Raw genomic sequence first — 22,165 nt, 5'->3', positions numbered from 1 at the left:
TTCTTTGCATGTTTTACTACATAATGTAGTAAAGCTAAGAGCCTTCCGACTGCTGTAGATTCACTATGGAGTACGTTTTGTTTATTACAGTGATCGACTTTTCCATTAAGGGACAACAGGAAAATACTTATTGGATATAAAAAATATTGTAATTATTGTTATTAACTTATTCCAAGTTAATAAATAAAAGGAAATAAATAAATAAATAAATACATTGCTATTATTTAGTATTCAGGGTGATATTTTGCATGACAGCATTATACTGATACATGATGTCAAGTGTCAATATTTCATTATATAAATTGCAAATATGAATGAATCTTTTTGGTAATAGAATAACAGTCATTTTCTTTTTTAGTCCACTAGATGGTGCTGAGTCTTTTTGCTGTTGAGGTCAGCAGAAGTGACAGTCAGTACAGACACAAAGGACATAAATGACATGTGATTTGTCAGGAGTGTCTCAGAATAAACCTAAAGTGTTTTGGGAATACTACAAACATGAGGGCTCACCACACCTGCCACCCTTCAGAGATCATGGCCTATTCGTCAGCTTCTTGTTCACATTTTACTGTTCCACCTTAAATGGTTTTTACTTCACTGAGCATTCAGTGTTGTGCCTTTGGAGTGATTGTGGCAGAGTAGACACAGTGCTGAATCGTCATTATTTATAGATAATTTGTCTAACTGTTGACTGATGAATACCTTAAAGTCTTTACAATGCTTTGTAGCTTTAGGCAGATCAACAGTTATTAATCATACGTCATCTAAGATCTTCTTTTTGTGAAGTGTGATTCACATCAGCAGATGCTTATACTGTACAGAAAACCCAAAATGTTTGAGGGTTTTTTATAAGCCAAAGTAGCTCTGACCCTCACCTTCCATCTCATTTAATTGATGGGTTTGCTAACTTTCTGATTCCAGTTCGATTTTGTTGAACTGTAAGGGTTAATCTAAGGGTTCACATACGTTTTCCAACCTTCCCTGGGAATATTTGAATCATGTATTCAGTTTGGTCAAAAACTGAAAAATAATCTTCCATTGGAAAGTATTGGAAAGTCAGGAGTGCTGACAGTCTGTGAGATAAATATCTAAGTATCATTGCTTTGTCCAGTCACTGAGGTTCACAGTGGAGTTAAACACAATTCACATGTCAAACAGGACTGAGATACACCAGTTATATGAAACTTTGTAATTATGTTTGTATATAATGTTTTTAATTAACACTCATTATTTAACATTTGTTAAATTCATGTGCACCCTCAACCCTAGTTATATCTTAATTAGGGTTAATTATATCGTATCAACTAACTAATGTGTACATGCTGACAATAACCAGTTCAGAACCAGTCAAGAAACATGCATTATCTAACAGAACAGTGTGTACCGGTTCGTGTTTTTAAAAATTAACTGAATAAAACAGAATTTCTATGACGTTTTTATTCTTTTCTGGTCAAGAACATTATCCTCATGTGTGGTTCTGTGGTTCTCAACTCTTAGTCTCAGTGTTTGCCACCATTGTAGTGTGTTTCTGCTACCAACACACTTGATCCAGCTCATAAAGGGCTTGATAAATACCTGAACAGCTGGGTCTGGTGTGTTGGGGCAGAACATAGTTGGAACTGCAAGTCACCTGGAGTTGAAAAGCACAGTTGTATCTGACTTGAACTGATTTCACAACTTCAGCTGTTTATGACTTTTTCAGGCTCATTAATTCTACCTGTGATACCAGCTGATATCATATCCTCTGTTTCTGTCCTTATTGTAGTGCAGATTGTCTTCCTCCACTGTGGACAAACTCAGGATGAACCAGGAAGTGATAGTGATGCACCTGGGTCAGGTGAGTTTGTTTGTTTTTATCTTTACGTTCAACAGAAGTGAGTCCTTGGATTATTTTTAGAGAAAGAATTCATGTTATATTACTACTACTACTACTACTACTACTACTACATTTATATAGCACCTTACATACATTTAAAATACAAAGTAAAAACAAGAGAGGAAGAAAATAAATGAATAATAAAAATGCAACAAATTAAATCAATAGCAGGAACAATAATTAAAAAGCACAAAATAAAAGTATAAATAAAAACATAACAATACAACTAACAAGAAAGTAAAAGTAATATTCCAGTAAAAAAACGATTAAATGCTAAACTAAAGAAATGTGTTATTAACTGTTTTTTTTTTTTTTTTTTAAAAGGGGGGAGCATCATGGATGTTTATTGATAATGTGTTCCAGATCTATGGGGCATAAAAACAATGCTGTCTCTTCTCTTGTTTTAAGTTTCAAGTGTTAGATATGGAGAAGGCTTGCACTCGAAGATCAGCTCTCAGACATGTATAAAGATGCTAAACCATTAAGAGATTTAAAAACTAGCAGGAAAATTCTTCTAGTCTGTTGTAAAGGAATCAGGCAGCCAGTGGAGTGATACTAAAACTGGGCTGATATGACCTTGTTTTCTAGTCCATGTTAGCAATGTAAAGATTGCAACTGCATCTTCTGTTCATTACAGCAAATCCAGTAGCACTGGCAGACCATTAAAGTAAGTATATTCTTACTTGTGAACAGAGGTAACAGAATACACAAAAGACAGGGACGATGTAAACAAACTTTCTCCCTCTTCAGTGCATAACCAGCATGTTTCTGTGATGGATATCACTGCTTGGCCTTGAGAATACATTGTGAAACTATTGTCAATAAACACTGTTCATCACTGCATTCACATTTTCAAGTTTAGACTGTACTTTGCACAGTGGAAGTCATATGTAAACAATGTGCAGAAACACTGCCAACGTCAAGCTCGTCTGAAGTAGACCAATTCACAGTGGAGTATTGTGGTTTAAAGAGTCAGCCCTTCATGTTGTTTATGGAAATAATAGACATTTTCTTCTCTGGGGCAAAGAAGTTAAAGATCACAAATTGTGTCCAGCGTAAAGATCAAAAGCCGTTGTCACTACTGGACTGAGAATAGTCCACCAACCAAAAATATAGAGCCAACAATGTCCTGTGACCACTGATGAAGAACTAGAGAATGAACAACACAAACTGTGGAACAGTAGAGTGGACAGTAACTGGACACAGTATTTAAATCTCCAGCAGCACTGCTATATCTGCTCCGCTTTACCAGCACAACACACACTACCACACCACCACCACATCAGTGTTATAAGTTTATGGACATTGACACTTTTTTTTTTAATTTCGCCTGTGTAAACGACCACAATGGATTTGAAAACTTTGTAGACTTTTCACCTTTAATTCAAGGGGTTTAACAAATGAATGATTAAAGCCATTTTTTACATACTGCCTCCATTTATACAGGCTCAAAATTAATTGGACAAACTAACCCTTACTTGACCGTGAATGTTTTTTAAGTAAATGACTGCCTGATGGCTGGAAACCATGGACATCACCAAATGCTGAGTTTCTTCTCTTGAGATGCTTTTCTTGGCCTTTACTGCAGCCACCTTCAGTTGCTACTTGTTTGTAGGTCTTTCTGCCTTTAGTTTGGCTTCAGTAAGTTAAAAATAATAAAATAAAAAAAATAAAGTAAGGAAAAAAAAGCAATCTTAGTTGCACTGAGGTCACTTGAAACTCATTTAAGAACATTCATTATGTCATATCAACAGAAAATAACAGCTCTGTCTACACTGGATCTGTTACTCTGATCTGTGAGGAAAGGTCTACTGGATGGAAGTTTCTCTGGCACAAAAGCTCTTTACAGCCTCAGAGTCCTACAGATGAAGACTCCAGCACATTCAGAGTAACAGTGTCTGATGAAGAAACAGCAGAGTTTACATGTGCAGCACGCAAAAGAGACTACAGCACACAGACCAGTGATCCAGTCGAGACAACAGTTAAAGGTACGTCTGAGTTTTCGGTTTTCTTAATATTACTGATTTGACTTCAGAAGGGGGGGGGGGGGGGGGGGGGGGTTGGGCACAAGGGGGTAACATGCATCTTTTGAAAAAAGGTTAAGTCTTAAATGTTTCAATGTTATTTGCCATTTTTGGACAGTGAGACCGACAGCTGTTAAGTACAGCCAGCTGATCATGTGTTCATTGGAGAGACAGTCGCTCTCACATGTAATATAGAAAGTGGAGATGGCTCATGTCATAATATAATGACAGACATTTAATCTATATATAAATTGTTAGTTATTTATTTAGTTTTCAGTATCATACACTTTTTAATTACATTTCTAAGTGAAATTAATGTAACACATCCTCTACAGACAACACACATGACTGTGGCTCTGTAAATTTTAGTGCACAATTTATATTTTAAATAAAATACAAAATATGACACAAGTTTTGCTGAGGTCACATTTTTTAGTTTTTATTTAATGCCCCTTTATGTTAATTTCTAGGTATTTGCTGAATTTTTCTATTACTATTTGCCAATGTGGGATCAGCCAGGAAAGAAAATCATTATAGAAGAGTGAATCAGAACTTCAACAGCAAACAGAGCAATTCAGGGCTTTGCAGGCATTAGTCTAATAATTTCTCCACATCTAACAAATCTTCTGTTGACTCTAATTATTCATGTAGAATGGTCCTGATTGATCAGTACTAAGTTGCGTGTGGTCGAATCTGATCATAAAAGGAGTGTAAACAAATTTCTCCAATGGTTTGTTCTTTAGCAGTTGGTGTATCTGTATGATAAAACTCCTTTCTGATAGAGTATCTTTATGGTTAAAAGCAATAGTTTATCAACCTAAAAAAATGTTTGACTTGCACTTAACTAACCAAATGTATAACACAAATAATAATAAGAATAAAAACATTTTAAAAAGTAAGTTTGAGCATATGGCATTCAAATATGTTATTTTCCAAAAACACAACACAATTGCATCAACTAAACTAATACATTGTAGATTTCACCCAAACCTACTTTAGATGTTACAGTAATTCTGTCAAAACATGCTTTTCTAATAATGTTATTCCTGCCACATTCTATTTGTCTATTTTTTTCTCATTTGAGATTGTTGTAAAAATAAGATTATATAATTATTTTCTACTTTTACTTAAATATTTTCATTAAGTAAAATTATCTCACTACATTGGCAGATAATCTTGCTTCATTTCAGAAATAATACTTCACTTGAGTTGAAACCCTCAGTTCTACCTGGCTTGAACTGATTCCACAAATTCAGCTGCATATGGTCTTTTCAGGCTCATTAATTCTACCTGTGATGCCACCTGATATCATATCCTCTATTTCTTTCCCTACTGTAGTGCTGATTGTACTTGGCCACTGTGGACAAACTCAAAAGAAATCAAAAGGCAAAGAAACCAGGGAAACTGGTGAGTTTGTTTACCTTTATCTTTACAATAAACACAACTCAGTCCTTGGATTACTTTTACAGATAAAGTATATATGTAATATACACCTTCTGTTCATTAGGTTTCTATATATATATATATATATATATAATATTCATAAACAAAGGCAACAGAATACACAAAGAAACAAAAAACAACAGCTCAATGTTAACAATATAAACATTTCAAAATGTTTGGGACTGTTGGTAAAATGCAAATAAAACCAGTAAATCCACTTTGACCAATATTTAAACAAAAACAGTACAAAGACAGGATAGTTAAAGTTATACTTCATTAACTTCATTCTTTTTGGAAATACAGTGAAGCCTGAAATTATTCATACCCCTGGCAAATTTTGACTTAAAGTTACTTTTATTCAACCAGCAATTTTTTTAAATGACGGAAATGACACAGGCATCTCCCAGAAGATAATAGGACGATGTACAAGTGGGCACCATTGTGGAAAAAAAATATTTCTTTAAATTTACATTTGAACAAAAAGTGGCATGTCCAAAATTATTCATACCCTTTTCAATCTGTCACAGTCTATGGGAAAATCAAAAGTTCTGTACCATTCCAAATAGTCCAAGCTGTTCTAAAGCATCTTAATTACCCTGATTCATTGGGAACAGCTGTTTTAATCAACTCAGCAGGTGAAAAACAGCAGCTCTCTGCAGTTGTTTTGTGGACAATCATGGCTAAGACAAAGGAGCTCACTAAGGACCTGCAGCTGCGCATTGTGGCTGCTCACAAGTCAGGAAAGGGCTATAAGGCCATATCTAAATGTTTTCAAGTTCCAGTGGCTACAGTGAAGTATTATTCAATAATACAAGACGTTCCGCACTGTGGAAAATCTCAGAGGACGTAGTCCGAAGCCAAAAGTGACACCTGTGCTGGCCAGGAGGATAGTGAGAGAGGTGAAAAAGAATCCAAGGATCACCACCAAGGCCATCCTGGTGAATCTGGGCTCTGCTGGTGGCATCATCTCAAGGCAGACAGTCCAACGGACACTGCACACTGCTGGGTTCTACAGATGCAGACCACGGAGGACGCCACTTCTCCAGAAAAGGCACACAAAAGCTTGGCCTTTGCAAATGCTCATCTGGAAAAAGAAGAAGACTTCTTGTCTTCTGTTTTATGGTCAGATGAAACAAAAATTTAATTGTTTGGCCACAATGATGTGTCCTTCATTTGGTGTAAAAAAGGAGAAGCCTTCAACCCTAAGAACACCATCCCCACTGTCAAACATGGTGGTGGGAACCTAATGATTTGGGGGTGTTTTTCAGCCAATGGACCAGGGAACCTAATCACAGTAAATGGCACCATGAATAAAGAGCAATACATCAAGATTCTCAACAACAACATCAGGCAGTCTGCAGCGAAACTTGGCCTTGGGCACCAGTGTACATTTCAGCATGACAACGACCCAAAACACACAGCAGAAGTGGTGAAGAAATGGTGAGCGAAGAAAATGTTAACTTTTTGTGGTGGCCCAGCCAGAGTCCTGACTTGAAGAATCTGTGGAGGGAGCTAAAGATCAGGGTGATGGCAAGGAGACCCTCCAACCTGAGAGTTGGAACCCTTCATTCATTGTTTATAGCAGAAAAATAGTCTTTTTATCTGGGGCAAAGAAGTTAAAGACCACAAATTTTGTCCAGTGTAAAGATCAAAAGTCAGGGTCTGTGCTGATATTTTAACGTGTTAGTGCCAGTGACATGGATAACTTAGACATTTATGAAAGCACCATCAACACTGAAAGATATATAGACATATTGGAGCATCATATGCGGCCTTTTGTATGGCGATTATTTCAGGGATGTCCATGTTTATCTTAAAATGACAATGCCAAGAAGCATTCTGTGGATGTTACAACAGCATGGCTTCATAATCAAAGAGTGTAGGTGCTAGAGTAAAATACTACAACAAAGGCCCCATATGGTGGCACAACTGAAGACAGTTCCAGAAAGTTCCAGTTCCTTTGTTAGCCCCCTTATATGCTGTTCTTCAGCTGGTCAGGATCCTGACAGGACCACCACAGAGCAGGTACTATTCAGGTGGTGGCTCATTCCCAGCACTGCAGTAACACTGCACAGTACAACATCTGTTTGACTGATGTGCTGAGGTGATCCACCACCCACATAATACCTGCTCTAAGGTGGTCCTGTTGGGATCCCAACCAGCTGTAGAACAGCTTAAAAGGTAGCTAACAAAGTGTGCAGAGAAACAGCTGGGCTGACATCGGTGGGAGAGTTGCAAAGCACAAATCACTGCTGACCAAAAAGAACATAAAGCCTTGCCTTAAGCAACTAGATGACCCCCAGGGTCTTCTGAATGATTTTCTCTGAACTGATGAGTCAAAGGTGGAATTTTTTGGAAGACATGGGTCCTGCTACATCTGGCATAAAGCTAACAGCGCATTCCAGCATAAGAACATCATACCAACAGTCAAACATGGTGATGGTAGTTTGATGGTCTGGGGCTGTTTTGCTTCTGCAGGACCTGAAAGCCTGAAAGCCTTGTCATAATTGATGGAACAATAAATTCTGCTCTTTATCAGAGAATGATCACCCATCATTTTGTGACCTAAAGTTCAAGCACAGTTGGGTTATGCAACAGGGCAATGAAGCGCACAAACAAGTCCACCAATGTTAATGACATTTCATGTTTGACATGCCTCCAATTCTGCAAAGAAGAGTGGGTCAAAACACCTCTACAGCAATTTAAAAGAGAAATTGCAAGTTTTTGCAATTTTTACTAGCAAGAGTGACACAACCAGTTATTAGCCAGAAATGATGTTTTCACATGTGTGTATTTTTAAGATAAGATAGCAAAGTGCACAAATGTTATCTGACCAGTCCAGTCTATTGTTAAGGTGAAAACCCAGGTAGGCTCTCTCCCTGGATATTCACTGGTGGAGGAAGGTGACTGCGCCTGCAGCACCACCATCTCTAGGGTCTTTCAAACGTTATTCAGGAGATGTTTGCTCAGACACCAGTCCACAAAGTCCTGGGTCAATTCTCTGTACTCTCTGTCGTCCTCATCTGTAATGAGTCTGATGATTGCTGAGTCATCAGAGAACTTCTGTTGTTGGCAGTTTGGTGAGCTGTGCATGAAGTCCACAGAGCACAGGATGAAAAGGAATAGTACCAGGACTGTTTCCTGCAGGACCCCTGTGCTACTGCTACCATTTATCTTCAATAAATGGAATAATCATTTAAAAGTTGCATTTTGTATTCATGCATGTTGTCTTCATCTTGTTTTATAATTAGTTGGATGATCTGAAACATTTAAATGTGACAAATTAGCAAAAATCTAACAAACTATTAACACAGCTTAAGTTTTAATACTTTATAAAGTTACAGGCATATATTTTCCTAGGCACACACGTAAAAGGGAGAATGTGGTTGTTTGTGCGCATCTCATCTTGCCTGAACTATAACTGCAAACAAACCAGAGGAAGACTCATACAAATTGAATGCCTGCAGTACCCATGAATTACCATGTGCAGGTGCTAAAATGAGCCTGATTGAGGAACAGAATATTTTGCCAGGCCTTTACAGGCCTTTACTGCAGCTGCCTTCAGTTGCTGATTGTTTGTGGGTGTTTCTGCCTTTAGTTTTATCTTTATTACGTGAAAATCATGCTCAGCTGGGTTGAGATCAGGTGAGACTCCATTTAAGAACATTCCATTTCTTTGTCATAAGAAGCTCTTGGGTTGCTTTCACAGTATGTTTTGGGTCATTATCCATCTACTCTGAGGTGTCATCCTCTCAGTTTCTTGCAGCATTTCACTGAATCTGAGCAGAAAGTAAATTTCTATACACTTCAGAATTCATCCTGCTGCTTCTATCATCAGTAAACCCCAGTGATGCAGTTTCCTTTCGCTGCTGTGCATGCACATGCTGTAACACTGCCTCCACCATGTTTGACAAATGATGTGATGTGCTTCAGACTATGTGCCCTTTCTTTCCCTCTCCACTCATAAAGTTTCTCCTGTCTCTCTGACAGGTTTGTTTTGTTTTCTTCAGCCTAATGACAGCCCCCTTCACTCATCGCCACCCCTTTGGATTGTATATTGAGAGCTTCCCATGAACAGCTACCAAATGCATATAGAACAATTGGAATCTGCTCCAGACCTTTTATTGCCATAATTTGTCATAAAATCACGAAACTACTTTTGATTAAACTACCCAATTACTTTCATGCCTGTAGAAATGGAGGGACTATGTAAAATTGTCTGTAATTCCTAAACAGTTAATGCAGTATTTTTGAAGGTCCACACTTTAATTGTATCTTGACTGCTCAATTTCAAATCCATTGTGGTGGTGTAGAGAGGCAAAATTACAAAACAAAAAAGACTCACAGTCCAAATACTTTTGGACCTGACTGTGTTAGTAAATGAGAAGAAGCTCTGATAGTTTCATTATTTAATTTCAACAGAGAACCACAGAGAACCTGAGGGGGAGGAACATCAAAGCTCTGTCTGCACTGGAGACACAGTTACTCTGATCTGTGAGGTGGAGTCTACTGGATGGGAGTTTCTCTGGCGCAAAGGCTCTCCGCAATTACAGCCTCAGAGTACTGAAGATAAAGGCACCAACACAGTGGATGTAACAGTGTCTGACGAAGAAACAACAAAGACTAAATGTGCAGCACTCAGAGGAGACTACAGTACACAGCTCAGTGATCCAGCCAAGATTACAATTAAAGGTAAGTCCTGTTTTCTGTTTTATTGTTTTTACTGGCAGGGGGCTTAGGTGCGGCTTTTGACAGAATATTTAAGTTTCAGAATGTTTTTGTACAGTGAGACCAAAACTGTGAAAGTACAACCAGCTGATCATGTGTTCATTAGAGAGACAGTCACTCTCACATGTAGTTTAAAAAGTAGCGTTGACACATGATCGTAATACAATGACATTTAATCTGGGCGAGGGACTTTTGAGTAAATATAAAACAAGCAACTCGTCTGCCGATATAGTGAGATAGTTTGATAGAGAGTAATGCAGATGTAAAATAATCTATGATGGCTTTACTTTTTCTACACTGAAAAGAGGTTTCTTAAAAAGATTGCTTTAAATTGATTTGATTCACATGTGTATGTTAGCTCTTCATGAATGGAATGTTGTTACATCATTATAATTATTGTTTGAAACTACTTAATTAACTCACTTTAAGTTGATGTAAAGTTTAATTTGTGCTGAAATAATGTACGCATTTGAATCATATAAATGTAACATGTTTTTTTCAGACGAGGAGGTAAAAGTAATGTCATTAAATTTAGAGAGAAATAATTAGTAACTTGGATGGATTCATTTTTTAAATAATTGCCCAACACTGGAGCTACACTGTAAAGAACTGATACAAATTTACAGCTAAAGGTATGCAGTAATCCAGCTCCTTAAATATAACAATTTGCTGTAAAAATGGTGCATTCTGGGAGGAGCAGGTCCAGTTTCTTGTCAAAGAAGTTAAAATGTTGGTATTTTTACATTATAATTGTGTGTGTGTGTGTGTGTATATATATATATGTGTGTGTGTGTGTGTGTGTATTCAAGCAAACTCATAATGCACCTTTTAATAGTGCTTTACAGGGAGAAAAACAAATTAGAAAGATTTATTACTAAAATCCAGCACTTTAGATGACTGAATTACTGCTTGTGTTATAAGAAGTAACTCTCATAGTGTCATCATTTCATATCAACAGAAAAACCCAATCTGACTGTCAGCGTGGGTCCTCAGAGCTCTGTCTACACTGGAGACACAATTACTCTGACCTGTAAGGTAAAGCAGTCTACTGGATGGGAGTTTCTCTGGTATAATGGCTCTCAGCAATTACAGCCTCTGAATACTGCAGATAAAGACACCAACACAGTCAGTGTAACAGTGTCTGATGAAGGAACAGCAGAGTTCAGATGTGAAGCACACAGAGGAATCTATTACACACAGCTCAGTGATCAAGTCATGATTACAGTTAAAGGTATGTCTTGTTTTTTGTTTTATTTTTACTACAAAATTGACTTTAGAATGACTTGGGGACACTTACCATAAATACTCAAAATTCCAGATTTTTCCATGATTTTCAAAATTCACATATACGTTTTGACAAAATGTTTGTCTCAAAAGTTTCTAATGTATTTGTCATGTTTGTACAGTGAAACCAAAAGTGACAGTGAAAATAGGACCAGCTGATCATGTGTTCATCAGAGAGACAGTCACTCTCACATGTGATATAGAAAGTGGAGATGGCTAGCAGCACGAGTGGTTTAAGGCTCTTAAACTTCACAGTGAAAAATCTGATGCTGATTGGTCTTACATATGGAAGTTTATACCTGTAAAGTAACACAGTCATTAGACCGACATTACTCACAGACCAGTGATGCTGTTACACTGACTGCACCATTTGGTGCCAATTAAGTAACGCCACGGTCACTGATTGTTTCTGGTATTGTACTTTAAAATACTGAAGTGCATTTTAATGTTCTGCTGCAAAATGTTTATACTGTGCATGCACATAGGAAGCAATGAAGAACTTTAAGCATCTTTTAAAAGCACACTTACAAGCCCTAATGGCATCAATACATCATTCTATAGAAACGGACCACATGAACTAAAGCTAAATAGTCCTGTTTAAACAAAGTTTAAACGTTGTTAAATGTTTATCACCCTTAACCAGGACCACAAATTATCTACAGTTTATCTACGTGTTCACCTGTGGGTTTTTAGTATCAAAAAAAGAACAGGTACAATTTTAAAATGAGAATTTTTTTTTTCTTTTCTTTTATGTATGGTCAGATAAGGTCACTATATGATTCATAATCAGAGTTTAAAAAGCAGTTGCACAGCAAGTTTCAATAACGTACTTGTAACTGGTCTGACTACCTCTGCTATAACTGTATCATCTGTGTTGTGGGTTTCAAGAAAGCTTGAGAAGATCAGTTTCAGTCTGTATTTTTATCCTGGTTTAAGCAATGCAGACAGACAAAAGCATCAACAGACAGAACATGCTGCTATGAGTGCAGCGTTTTACTGGCATAATTGACTTTTATTTGTGATGTTCATCATGTTTCTTTTAAATGATTGATGTTAATATTGATGTTATGCACGTTTATAGGTCCTGTGCTGACCTGGGTTAATATATCAATATAACGTAATAGTGGAAGTGGCAACATTAACTATGAGACATTTCATATAGACAGGCCATAGAATTATTCATTTACACTATACTTGCTATACTATACTAATGAGCTTCTTTGATTACAGTGACTTTTTCATTCCTAATACATTTTTCACCTGGACATCAGCACAATGAGTTATTGTGGATGGCACAGTGGTGATGGAAAAAAGAGAAAAGTTACCAAAATCAAGAAGCACAAAGATTTTTTTGAGAGGGATAATCTGTAAATTCCAGAGAGCTGTCAGGAAAAAAATGGATACTACAACTAATACTACAACAATATCTGTAAAGATGAGTGAAAAAGAGGAACAAACAAGGAAAAACAAGGATTGATATTCCAAAGATACAAGAGACTTAGTCAGTACTCCAAGAGATGCCAAGAGACAAAGCATAACAGATTAAATAAAAAACATGTTGATAAAGCGCTATATAAAAATAAAGAATTATTATTATTATTATTATTATTACTTAGCTGTTTGCTTTGAAAGTAACATTACTAGTAATAAATTGAGAAGTTCATTTTAAAAATGCTGTGTTCCACATTTCTCTTATTATTATACTCAATTGTAGTGCTACTCACAGGGACAGAGAGGATGTGTGTTCTGTGTGCTAATATCTAAAAATATTATTCTTTATATTGTGCATGGACATAAAAAAAATTCTTAATCAGAATTATTTGTCCTGAGGCTTTCTTTCTCTCCATAGAGAGACCAAGAGCTGTGGTGTCCATAAAGCCTGATGATCAGGTGTTCAGAGGAGAGACTGTCACTCTCAGATGTGACATACAGGGAGGAGGAGTCTCTAACTGGCAGTACAGCTGGTTTAAAGATAGTTCATCCATTCCTGTCAGTAATGAACAGCAGTACAGAATCAGCTCTGTTAGAAAGTCTGACATTGGAACATACACCTGTAGAGGAACAGAGAGTGGAACATCACGCTCCTCACACACCAGTGATGCTGTTACACTGACTGTAACAGGTGAGTGAAATCAACTCTTTAGTGGTCATTAATTTCTGTATCACAGCAACACAGATGAGACCAGATATTTTTTTTTGCTACCACGGTGGTTCTTAAGCTTGTTCTTGGAGACCCCCTTTTCTGCACATTTTCATGTTTTCCATACACCAACTGATCCATCCAGTCAGCTAAAGAACAAGTTGCTGAGTTGAAGATCATGTGAACAGGAGAACATACAGTGTGCAGAGCAGTGGGCCTCCAGGACCAGACTGGAAACATGTGTTAATGAAACTGACTCTAAATACTCTGAATACTGCAATAGTCAACATTGCATTAGTCAGGTTTTCATAGATTATCCATTTTCAGTATTTATATTTAGGTATTAAAAGGTTTCTGGGACGTCAGAGATGTTTTATTCTTGACTGTAATTTTGAAAATTCTTTAGAAATCTCCAAGAATAAATTCTCTAAATTAGAATATGAATATGTTTAAAATGGAGTGTTAAATCTCTCATAGACTGTTTTTACTGTCCTTTCATCTGTTCTCACAGCTTTACTCACAGCTACACTGACTGTAGAGCCCAAACGGAGTCCTGTGTTCACTGGAGAGTCAGTGACTCTGAAGTGTGAGATACAGTCTCACAGTGACTGGAGATATCAGTGGTATAAAGGCAGCAGTAGAACTGCAGTCAGTCAGTCTCAGACAAACACCTTCACCATCAGATCAGCAGCAGATCAGGGTCAGTACTGGTGTAGAGGAGAGAGAGATAACAGACCCTCATCATCACAACGCAGCAACAATGTTACTCTCACAGTGACAGGTAAGATTTGTAGTTTCATTTTATTTATTAGTTCAATTATATGAAAGTGTACACACACACACACACACATAATCTTGCAGAGACACTAAAAAAAGAAACAAAAATTCCCCACAATAAAGATTCCACATTAAATTAACATCTATAATTTATATCTGAAATCTGTGACAAAACAATTTGTACATTTTACATTAAAGAGAGGAAGTGTGTTCTGTGTGCTAATATCTAAAAATATTATTCTTTATGTTGTGCATGAACATAAAAAAAAATTCGTAATCAGAATTATTTGTTCTGAGGATTTCTTTCTCTCCATAGAGAGACCAAAAGCTGCGGTGTCCATACAGCCTGATAATCAGGTGTTCAGAGGAGAGACTGTCACTCTCAGATGTGACATACAGGGAGGAGGAGTCTCTAACTGGCAGTACAGCTGGTTTAAAGATGGTTCATCCATTCCTGTCAGTAATGAACAGCAGTACAGTATCAGCTCTGTTACAGAGTCTCACAGAGGAAAATACACCTGTAGTGGAACAGAGAGAGGAACATCACGCTCCTCACACACCAGTGATGCTGTTACACTGACTGTATCAGGTGAGTGAGATCATCTCTTCAGTGGTCATTAATTTCTGTATCACAGCAACACAGATGAGACCAGATGTTTTTTTGCTACCACGGTGGTTCTTAAGCTTGTTCTTGGAGACTTCCTTTTCTGCACATTTTCATGTTTTCCATACACCAACTGATCCATCCAGTCAGCTAAAGAACAAGTTGCTGAGTTGAAGATCATGTGAACAGGAGAACATACAGTGTGCAGAGCAGTGGGCCTCCAGGACTAGACTGGAAACGTGTTAATGAAACTGACTCTAAATACTCTGAATACTGCAGTAGTCAACATTGCATTAGTCAGGTTTTCATAGATTATCCATTTTCAGCGTTTATTTTTAGGTATTAAATGGTTTCTGGGACGTCAGAGATGTTTTATTCTTGACTGTAATTTTGAAAATTCTTTAGAAATCTCCCAAAATAAATTCTCTAAATTAGAATATGAATATGTTTAAAATGGAGTGTTAAATCTCTGATAGACTGTTTTTAATGTCCTTTCATCTGTTCTCTCAGCTTTACTCACAGCTACAGTGACTGTAGAGCCCAAATGGAGTCCTGTGTTCACTGGAGAGTCAGTGACTCTGAAGTGTGAGATACAGTCTCACAGTGACTGGAGATATCAGTGGTATAAAGGCAGCAGTAGAACTGCAGTCAGTCAGTCTCAGACAAACACCTTCACCATCAGATCAGCAGCAGATCAGGGTCAGTACTGGTGTAGAGGAGAGAGAGATTACAGACCCTCATCATCACAACGCAGCAACAATGTTACTCTCACAGTGACAGGTAAGATTTGTAGTTTCATTTTATTTATTAGTTCAATTATATGAAAGTGTACACACACACACACACACATAATCTTGCAGGGACACTAAAAAAAGAAACGAAAATTCCCCACAATAAAGATTCCACATTAAATTAACATCTATAATTTATATCTGAAATCTGTGACAAAACAATTTGTACATTTTACATTAAAGAGAGGAAGTGTGTTCTGTGTGCTAATATCTAAAAATATTATTCTTTGTTGTGCATGAACATAAAAAAAATTCGTAATCAGAATTATTTGTTCTGAGGATTTCTTTCTCTCCATAGAGAGACCAAAAGCTGCGGTGTCCATACAGCCTGATAATCAGGTGTTCAGAGGAGAGACTGTCACTCTCAGATGTGACATACAGGGAGAAGGAGTCTCTAACTGGCAGTACAGCTGGTTTAAAGGTGATCCATACAGACGTGTCAGTAATGAACAGCAGTACAGAATCAGCTCTGTTACAGTGTCTCACAGTGGAACATACACCTGTAGTGGAACAGAGAGAGGAACATCACGCTACTCACACACCAGTGAAGCTGTTACACTGACTGTATCAGGTGAGTGAGATCATCTCTTCAGTGGTCATTAATCTCAGTATCACAGCAACACAGATGAGACCAGATGTTTTTTTGATAACACGGTGGTGCTTAATCCTGTTCTTGGAGACCCCCTTTTACAGTGTGCAGAGCAGTAAGTTAAATCTCCAAAAGCAGCAGATCAGGATCAGTACTGGTGTAGAGGAGAGAGAGATAACAGACCCACATCATCACAACACAGCAGCACTGTTACTCTCACAGTGAAAGGTTACATTTAAGAGATTCATTTTATTTATGTGGTTATTTATAGGAAAGTGTACAGACACATGTAAACACATGTACACACACACACACACACACACACACACACACACACACACACACACACACACACAAAGACACACACATCATCTAAACCGCTTATCCTTTTGGGTTGCGGGGACAGAAAAAAAAGGAAATGAAAATAAAGATTCCACATTAATAATATTGCACTAAAATGTCTTTATGTACTAATTCTTTATTTATTAAAAAAAATGGGTCATACTCTTCAGATCAGAAATGACTGGATAATGATGTGATGGCATTATGGCAGCAAATTGTACTAACATAAAAATTATACACTGATTCTCTAGTTATTATTAAATAGAAGTTAAAAATTGTAACCAGTCAGAATTAAAATGATAAAATAATGATATCATGTCATACTAACCTAAAAATCACAAGCTACTTTTCTAGTTCTTAATAAATAAAGATGAGTTAAGATCAGTTCAGACAGCCGTGTTGTATAAAGAAGTGTGTGGTGTGGTGTGAGTCTTTTTTCTTTCTGAGTCTGTTACCAGATCTCAGCTTCACAGCAGAGGAACAGTGTTTTGTTACCAGGTGACACAAGAGGAACATGTGATGTGTTTCAGCCCTGATTCTCAGTATTTTTACCTTATGTGTGCATGAGTAACTCCACTTGTCTGAAAGTGGGCCAGTATGTAAAAGCAGTAGAACAAGCAGCAGTGATTATAATGCAGTAATTTAGTCCTAATATCAGTGCAGTTATCCACACTATTCTAAAGAACTAATGTTCTCACTTGATGTGACATACAGTAAATGAGAAACAAAATAGAAAGAAATAAATCAGCATTTTACAGCATTACTTGTTGAGGCCTCAAGTGGAGGGGTTTAAGTATCTCGGGGTCTTGTTCACGAGTGATGGTACAAGGGAGCGGGAGATTGACAGGCGGATTGGTGCTGGGTCAGCAGTGATGCGGGCTCTTTACCGGACTGTTGTGGTAAAGAAAGAGCTGAGCCATAAGGCAAGGCTCTCGATTTACTGGTCGATCTACGTTCCCACCCTCACCTATGGTCATGAGCTTTGGGTAATGACCAAAAGAATAAGATCGCGAATACAAGCGGCTGAAATGAGTTTCCCCTGTAGGGTGTCTGGACTCTCCCTTAGAGATAGGGTGAGAAGTTCGGTCATCCGGGAGGGACTCGGAGTAGAGCCGCTGCTTCTCTACATCGAGAGGAGCCAGTTGAGGTGGTTCGGGCATCTGGTTTACGATGCCTCCTGGACGCCTCCCTCGGGAGGTGTCACAGGCAAGTCAACCCTGGAGGAGGTCTGGGCCTCATTGCTTAGGATGCTGCCCTCGCGACCCAAATCCCGGAAAAGTGGAAGATGGATGGATGGATGGATGGATGGATGGATGGATGGATGGATGGACTTGTTGAGGCCAGGAGGCTTGCCTGCATGAGAGAAGCTGAGAGCTGTGCTGCCCAGAGCTTTAACTCCTTTCAGGGTCTTCCATGGGAGAAGGGTCTTTGATTTCTCTCTATCAGTTTTTGTGTCCACTCAAGAAAAGTGCACGTGGCTTTCATTGTCAACAAGATTGTCAGCAATACTGTTACTGGATATAATGCTATGAATGATCGGCTGATGTCAGTACGATTTCATGCACAACCATTCAAAATGACAGTAATCCAGGTTTATGCCCCAGTAATGGATGCAAATAATCAAGAAATTGGAATGTTATATGATCAAGCTTAAATTGACAAAACTTGCAAACAAGTGCCCCAGTAATGGGCACAAATAATGAAGAATACTGAATGCTCTTTCACATCTGAGTTCCTTTCAGCTTTAGAGTGTTTTAACTTCATACAGCATGTTGATTTTCCTACTCACACTCATGGTCATGCTCTTGATTTACTCTGCTCTACTGGTTTGAATGACATCTCTGTCTCTGGTTCAGTTTCTGGTATCTCTGACCATAAGCTCATTGAATGTAGTTTTCATTTTTCTACTCCTCCCCCCTGCAAAAAAATCTGTTGTTTATCGTGATATTAGGTCTGTCAATCTCAATCTGTTTGCTGCTTCTCTTCAGTCTTCAGCCCTGTCTGACCTACATAACCTATCATCCCCTGAGAGCATGGTTTCTCTCTATAATGACACTATCTCTGGACTGCTTAATGATTTTGCCCCTTTTAAGAATAGACTTCTCCCTGCCACCCGCTCCTGTCCTTGGTTCACCCCTGAACTAAGGGTACTGAAGGCCATTGGTCGGCGTCTTGAGTGCCTTTATAAATAAACGAGCCTTACTGTCCACTTTCTACTTTACAGTCAACACACCCACAAATATAGGGATGCCCTTAATACTGCCCGCTCCAACTACTACTCCTCCATCATAAATAATACCCTTTTGAACTGTTAACAAACTCCTCCATCCTCCTGTATCAGCGTGCCCCCATTCAGCTGAGCAATGTCAGGTTTTCTTCATTTTTTTGACAAGAAAAATAGATCTATAGCCTCTTTTCTTCTGCTTCCCAGCCGTTCTCCTTTACAGATTCTCCTTCTTTGAACACAAAGCTAAGTTGTTTCACACCTGTTGACTCCTTTTCTGTCTCTGAGCTCATCACTAAGTGTAATGCTTCCTCCTGTCAGCTTGACCCTGCCCCCATCCCTCTACTCAAGGCCTGTCCATCTGTAATCAACACCCCAATTGCTATAGTGATAAATTCATGTCTCTCTTCTGGTTCTGTTCCTACTGCCCTTAAAACTGCTGCAGTTACTCCGATACTTAAGAAACCTGAATTGGACCCGACGTCTCTTTCTAATTACAGACCCATCTCACACCTTCCATTTTTAGCTAAAGTAATGGAAAGAGTGGTTGCTTCCCAACTCCAGACATTTCTGAGTGATAATGCCCTCTATGAGCCATTCCAGTCTGGTTTCCGTACTCACCACAGCACTGAGACCGCTCTTCTGCGAGTTGTTAATGATGTTCTCCAGTCTGTAGATAGTGGTTCTCTCAATATTCTCTTTCTCCTCGACTTAATTGCAGCATTTGATACTGTTAATCATGATGTTCTCATTTCTCGTCTTTTCTCTATTGGCATCACTGACACAGCCCTACAGCGGTTCAGGTCATATCTTACAGACAGACACCGTTTATTACACTAGGCCCACAGAAGTCCTCCTCCTCTCCTGTTAGATGTGGTGTCCCGCAGGGCTCAGTTCTTGGACCCCTACTTTTCTTAATTTACATTTCACCCCTTGGGCAGATTATTTGTAGCCATGGCCTAAAAATTCATTGTTATGTTGATATTCAGTTATATCTCAGCACACACACACCCTCGGATTCCCCTCCCAGTACACTAATTGATTGTATTTCTGATTTAAAGCTTTGGATGCATAATAACTTTTTCATGCTAAACACTGAAAAAACGTAGAATAATAAAGTCTTACACATAAACATAAACAAAAGTCATTCAATTATTCAGTTAGTATTGATTGCCTGCTCGGTAAGTCTGCACCTGTTGTTAGAAATCTTGGTGTTTTGCTTGACTCATCACTTAATTTTGATCTGCATATCAAGTTCCTCACTAAGACTACATTCTTTCACTTACGTAACATTGTTCATCTCCAACTGTTCCTGACCGATAAAAATGCCAAAACTCTGGTTCATGCCTTCATTATGTCCCTTATTGACTACTGTAACTCCCTCTTCATTGGTCTCCCTGTAAAGTCTATCCAAAAGCTACAGTACATTCAGAACTCTGCAGCTAGAGTGCTCACCCATACTAAGCGTTCAGCTTATATCACCCCCGTTCTCTCTCAGCTACACTGGCTACCGGTCCTGTCCCATATAACATTAAAAATTTTACTACTCACTTTCAAAGCCTTGCATAATCTTGCTCCCCCCACCTCAGAGAGCTGCTGAACTTTTACACTCCGTCTCGCTCTCTCAGGTCTTCTTGCAATAACTTACTTGCTGTTCCACGCACCAGACTCTCCACTTTGGGAGGGTGGCCCTTCATTGCCATGGCCCCCAAATTCTGGAATTCTCTTCCTCAGTCCCTCAAGGGCTGCTCTTCTCTTTCCTCTTTTAAATCGGACTTGAATACTTTTCTGTTTAATGCACATTTTTCTGACTCCTCCTCTGCATAGTTTTTTTGTTGTTGTTGTTGTTTTGTTTTGTTTTTTTTTTTGTTTGTTTGTTTCCTGCCAATGCTATGTGAAGTGACCTTGGGTTTGTGAAAGGCGCTATATGACATGATTTATTATTATTATTATTATTATTATTATTATTATTATTATTATACAGCTCACATGCGGGTATAGTCTTCTCAGCCATCTGTAATGCTTCCTTTAAAGGCTTAGGTATGGAGTAAGATGACTGTCTTTAATGCGAGAGCGCAGAAATAAGGTCAAATTGAAGTTAGAAAAACAAGCGCAATGACACTAAGAGCAGAGAAACAAGAACTGGGTGCTTCAGAAGCAGCACACGGGAATTGTGCTCGCTTATTGCAGCTCTGCGCTGGCTTCACTGATTTAAGCTAGCATTTCACATCTTGCTTGACTCTGAAATTACAACAGGAAATACTTCAGCGGAAATCTATCTATCTATCTATCTATCTATCTATCTATCTATCTATCTAGTGTGTGTATATATATATATATATATATATATATATATATATATATATATATATATATATATATATACTGCTCAAAAAGATAAAGGGAACACTCCAATAACACATCTTAGTCCTGAATGAATGAAATATTCTCACTGAATACTTTGTTCTGTACAAAGTTGAATGTGCTGACAACAAAATCACACAAAAATCATCAATGGAAATCAAATTTATTAACCAATGGAGGCCTGGATTTGGAGTCACACACAAAATTAAAGTGGAAAAACACACGACAGGCTGATCCAACTTTGATGTAATGTCCTTAAAACAAGTCAAAATGAGGCTCAGTATTGTGTGTGGCCTCCACGTGCCTGTATGACCTCCCTACAACGCCTGGGCATGCTCCTGATGAGGTGGTGGATGGTCTCCTGAGGGATCTCCTCCCAGACCTGGACTAAAGCATCCGCCAACTCCTGGACAGTCTGTGGTGCACGTTGGTGGATGGAACGAGATATGATGTCCCAGATGTGCTCAATCGGATTCAGGTCTGGGGAACGGGCGGGCCAGTCCATAGCTTCAATGCCTTCATCTTGCAGGAACTGCTGACACACACCAGCCACATGAGGTCTAGCAAGGTCCTGCATTAGGAGGAACCCAGGGCCAACCGCACCAGCATATGGTCTCACAAGGGGTCTGAGGATCTTATCTCGGTACCTAATGGCAGTCAGGCTACCTCTGGCGAGCACATGGAGGGCTGTGCGGCCCTCCAAAGAAATGCCACCCCACACCATTACTGACCCACTGCCAAATCAGTCATGCTGAAGGATGTTGCAGGCAGCAGATCGCTCTCCACGGCGTCTCCAGACTCTGTCATGTCTGTCACATGTGCTCAGTGTGAACCTTCTTTCATCTGTGAAGAGCACAGGGCACCAGTGGTGAATTTGCCAATCCTGGTGTTCTCTGGCAAATGCCAAGCGTCCTGAACGGTGTTGGGCTGTGAGCACAACCCCCATCTGTGGACGTGGGCCCTCATACCATCCTCATGG

General features: G+C 38.6%; 1 protein-coding gene across 1 annotated transcript in view; it reads left to right on the top strand.

The window, feature by feature from the left end:
* Positions 1–22,165, top strand: part of LOC108414290 (titin-like) — a 228,185-nt gene that overhangs the window by 137,462 nt on the left and 68,558 nt on the right. The window contains exons 15-19 of the mRNA XM_037534976.1: positions 13,205–13,477; positions 14,007–14,276; positions 14,589–14,861; positions 15,387–15,656; positions 15,966–16,238. Of these exons, the coding sequence (XP_037390873.1) occupies positions 13,205–13,477; positions 14,007–14,276; positions 14,589–14,861; positions 15,387–15,656; positions 15,966–16,238 (1,359 nt within the window). The remainder of the gene's footprint in view (positions 1–13,204; positions 13,478–14,006; positions 14,277–14,588; positions 14,862–15,386; positions 15,657–15,965; positions 16,239–22,165) is intronic.

This window comes from Pygocentrus nattereri, chromosome 2, assembly GCF_015220715.1.
Source record: "Pygocentrus nattereri isolate fPygNat1 chromosome 2, fPygNat1.pri, whole genome shotgun sequence".
In the NCBI taxonomy this organism is placed as follows: domain Eukaryota; kingdom Metazoa; phylum Chordata; class Actinopteri; order Characiformes; family Serrasalmidae; genus Pygocentrus; species Pygocentrus nattereri.
The sequence above is the reverse complement of the archived record's forward strand: the minus strand, read 5'-3'. Positions and strand labels throughout refer to the sequence as shown.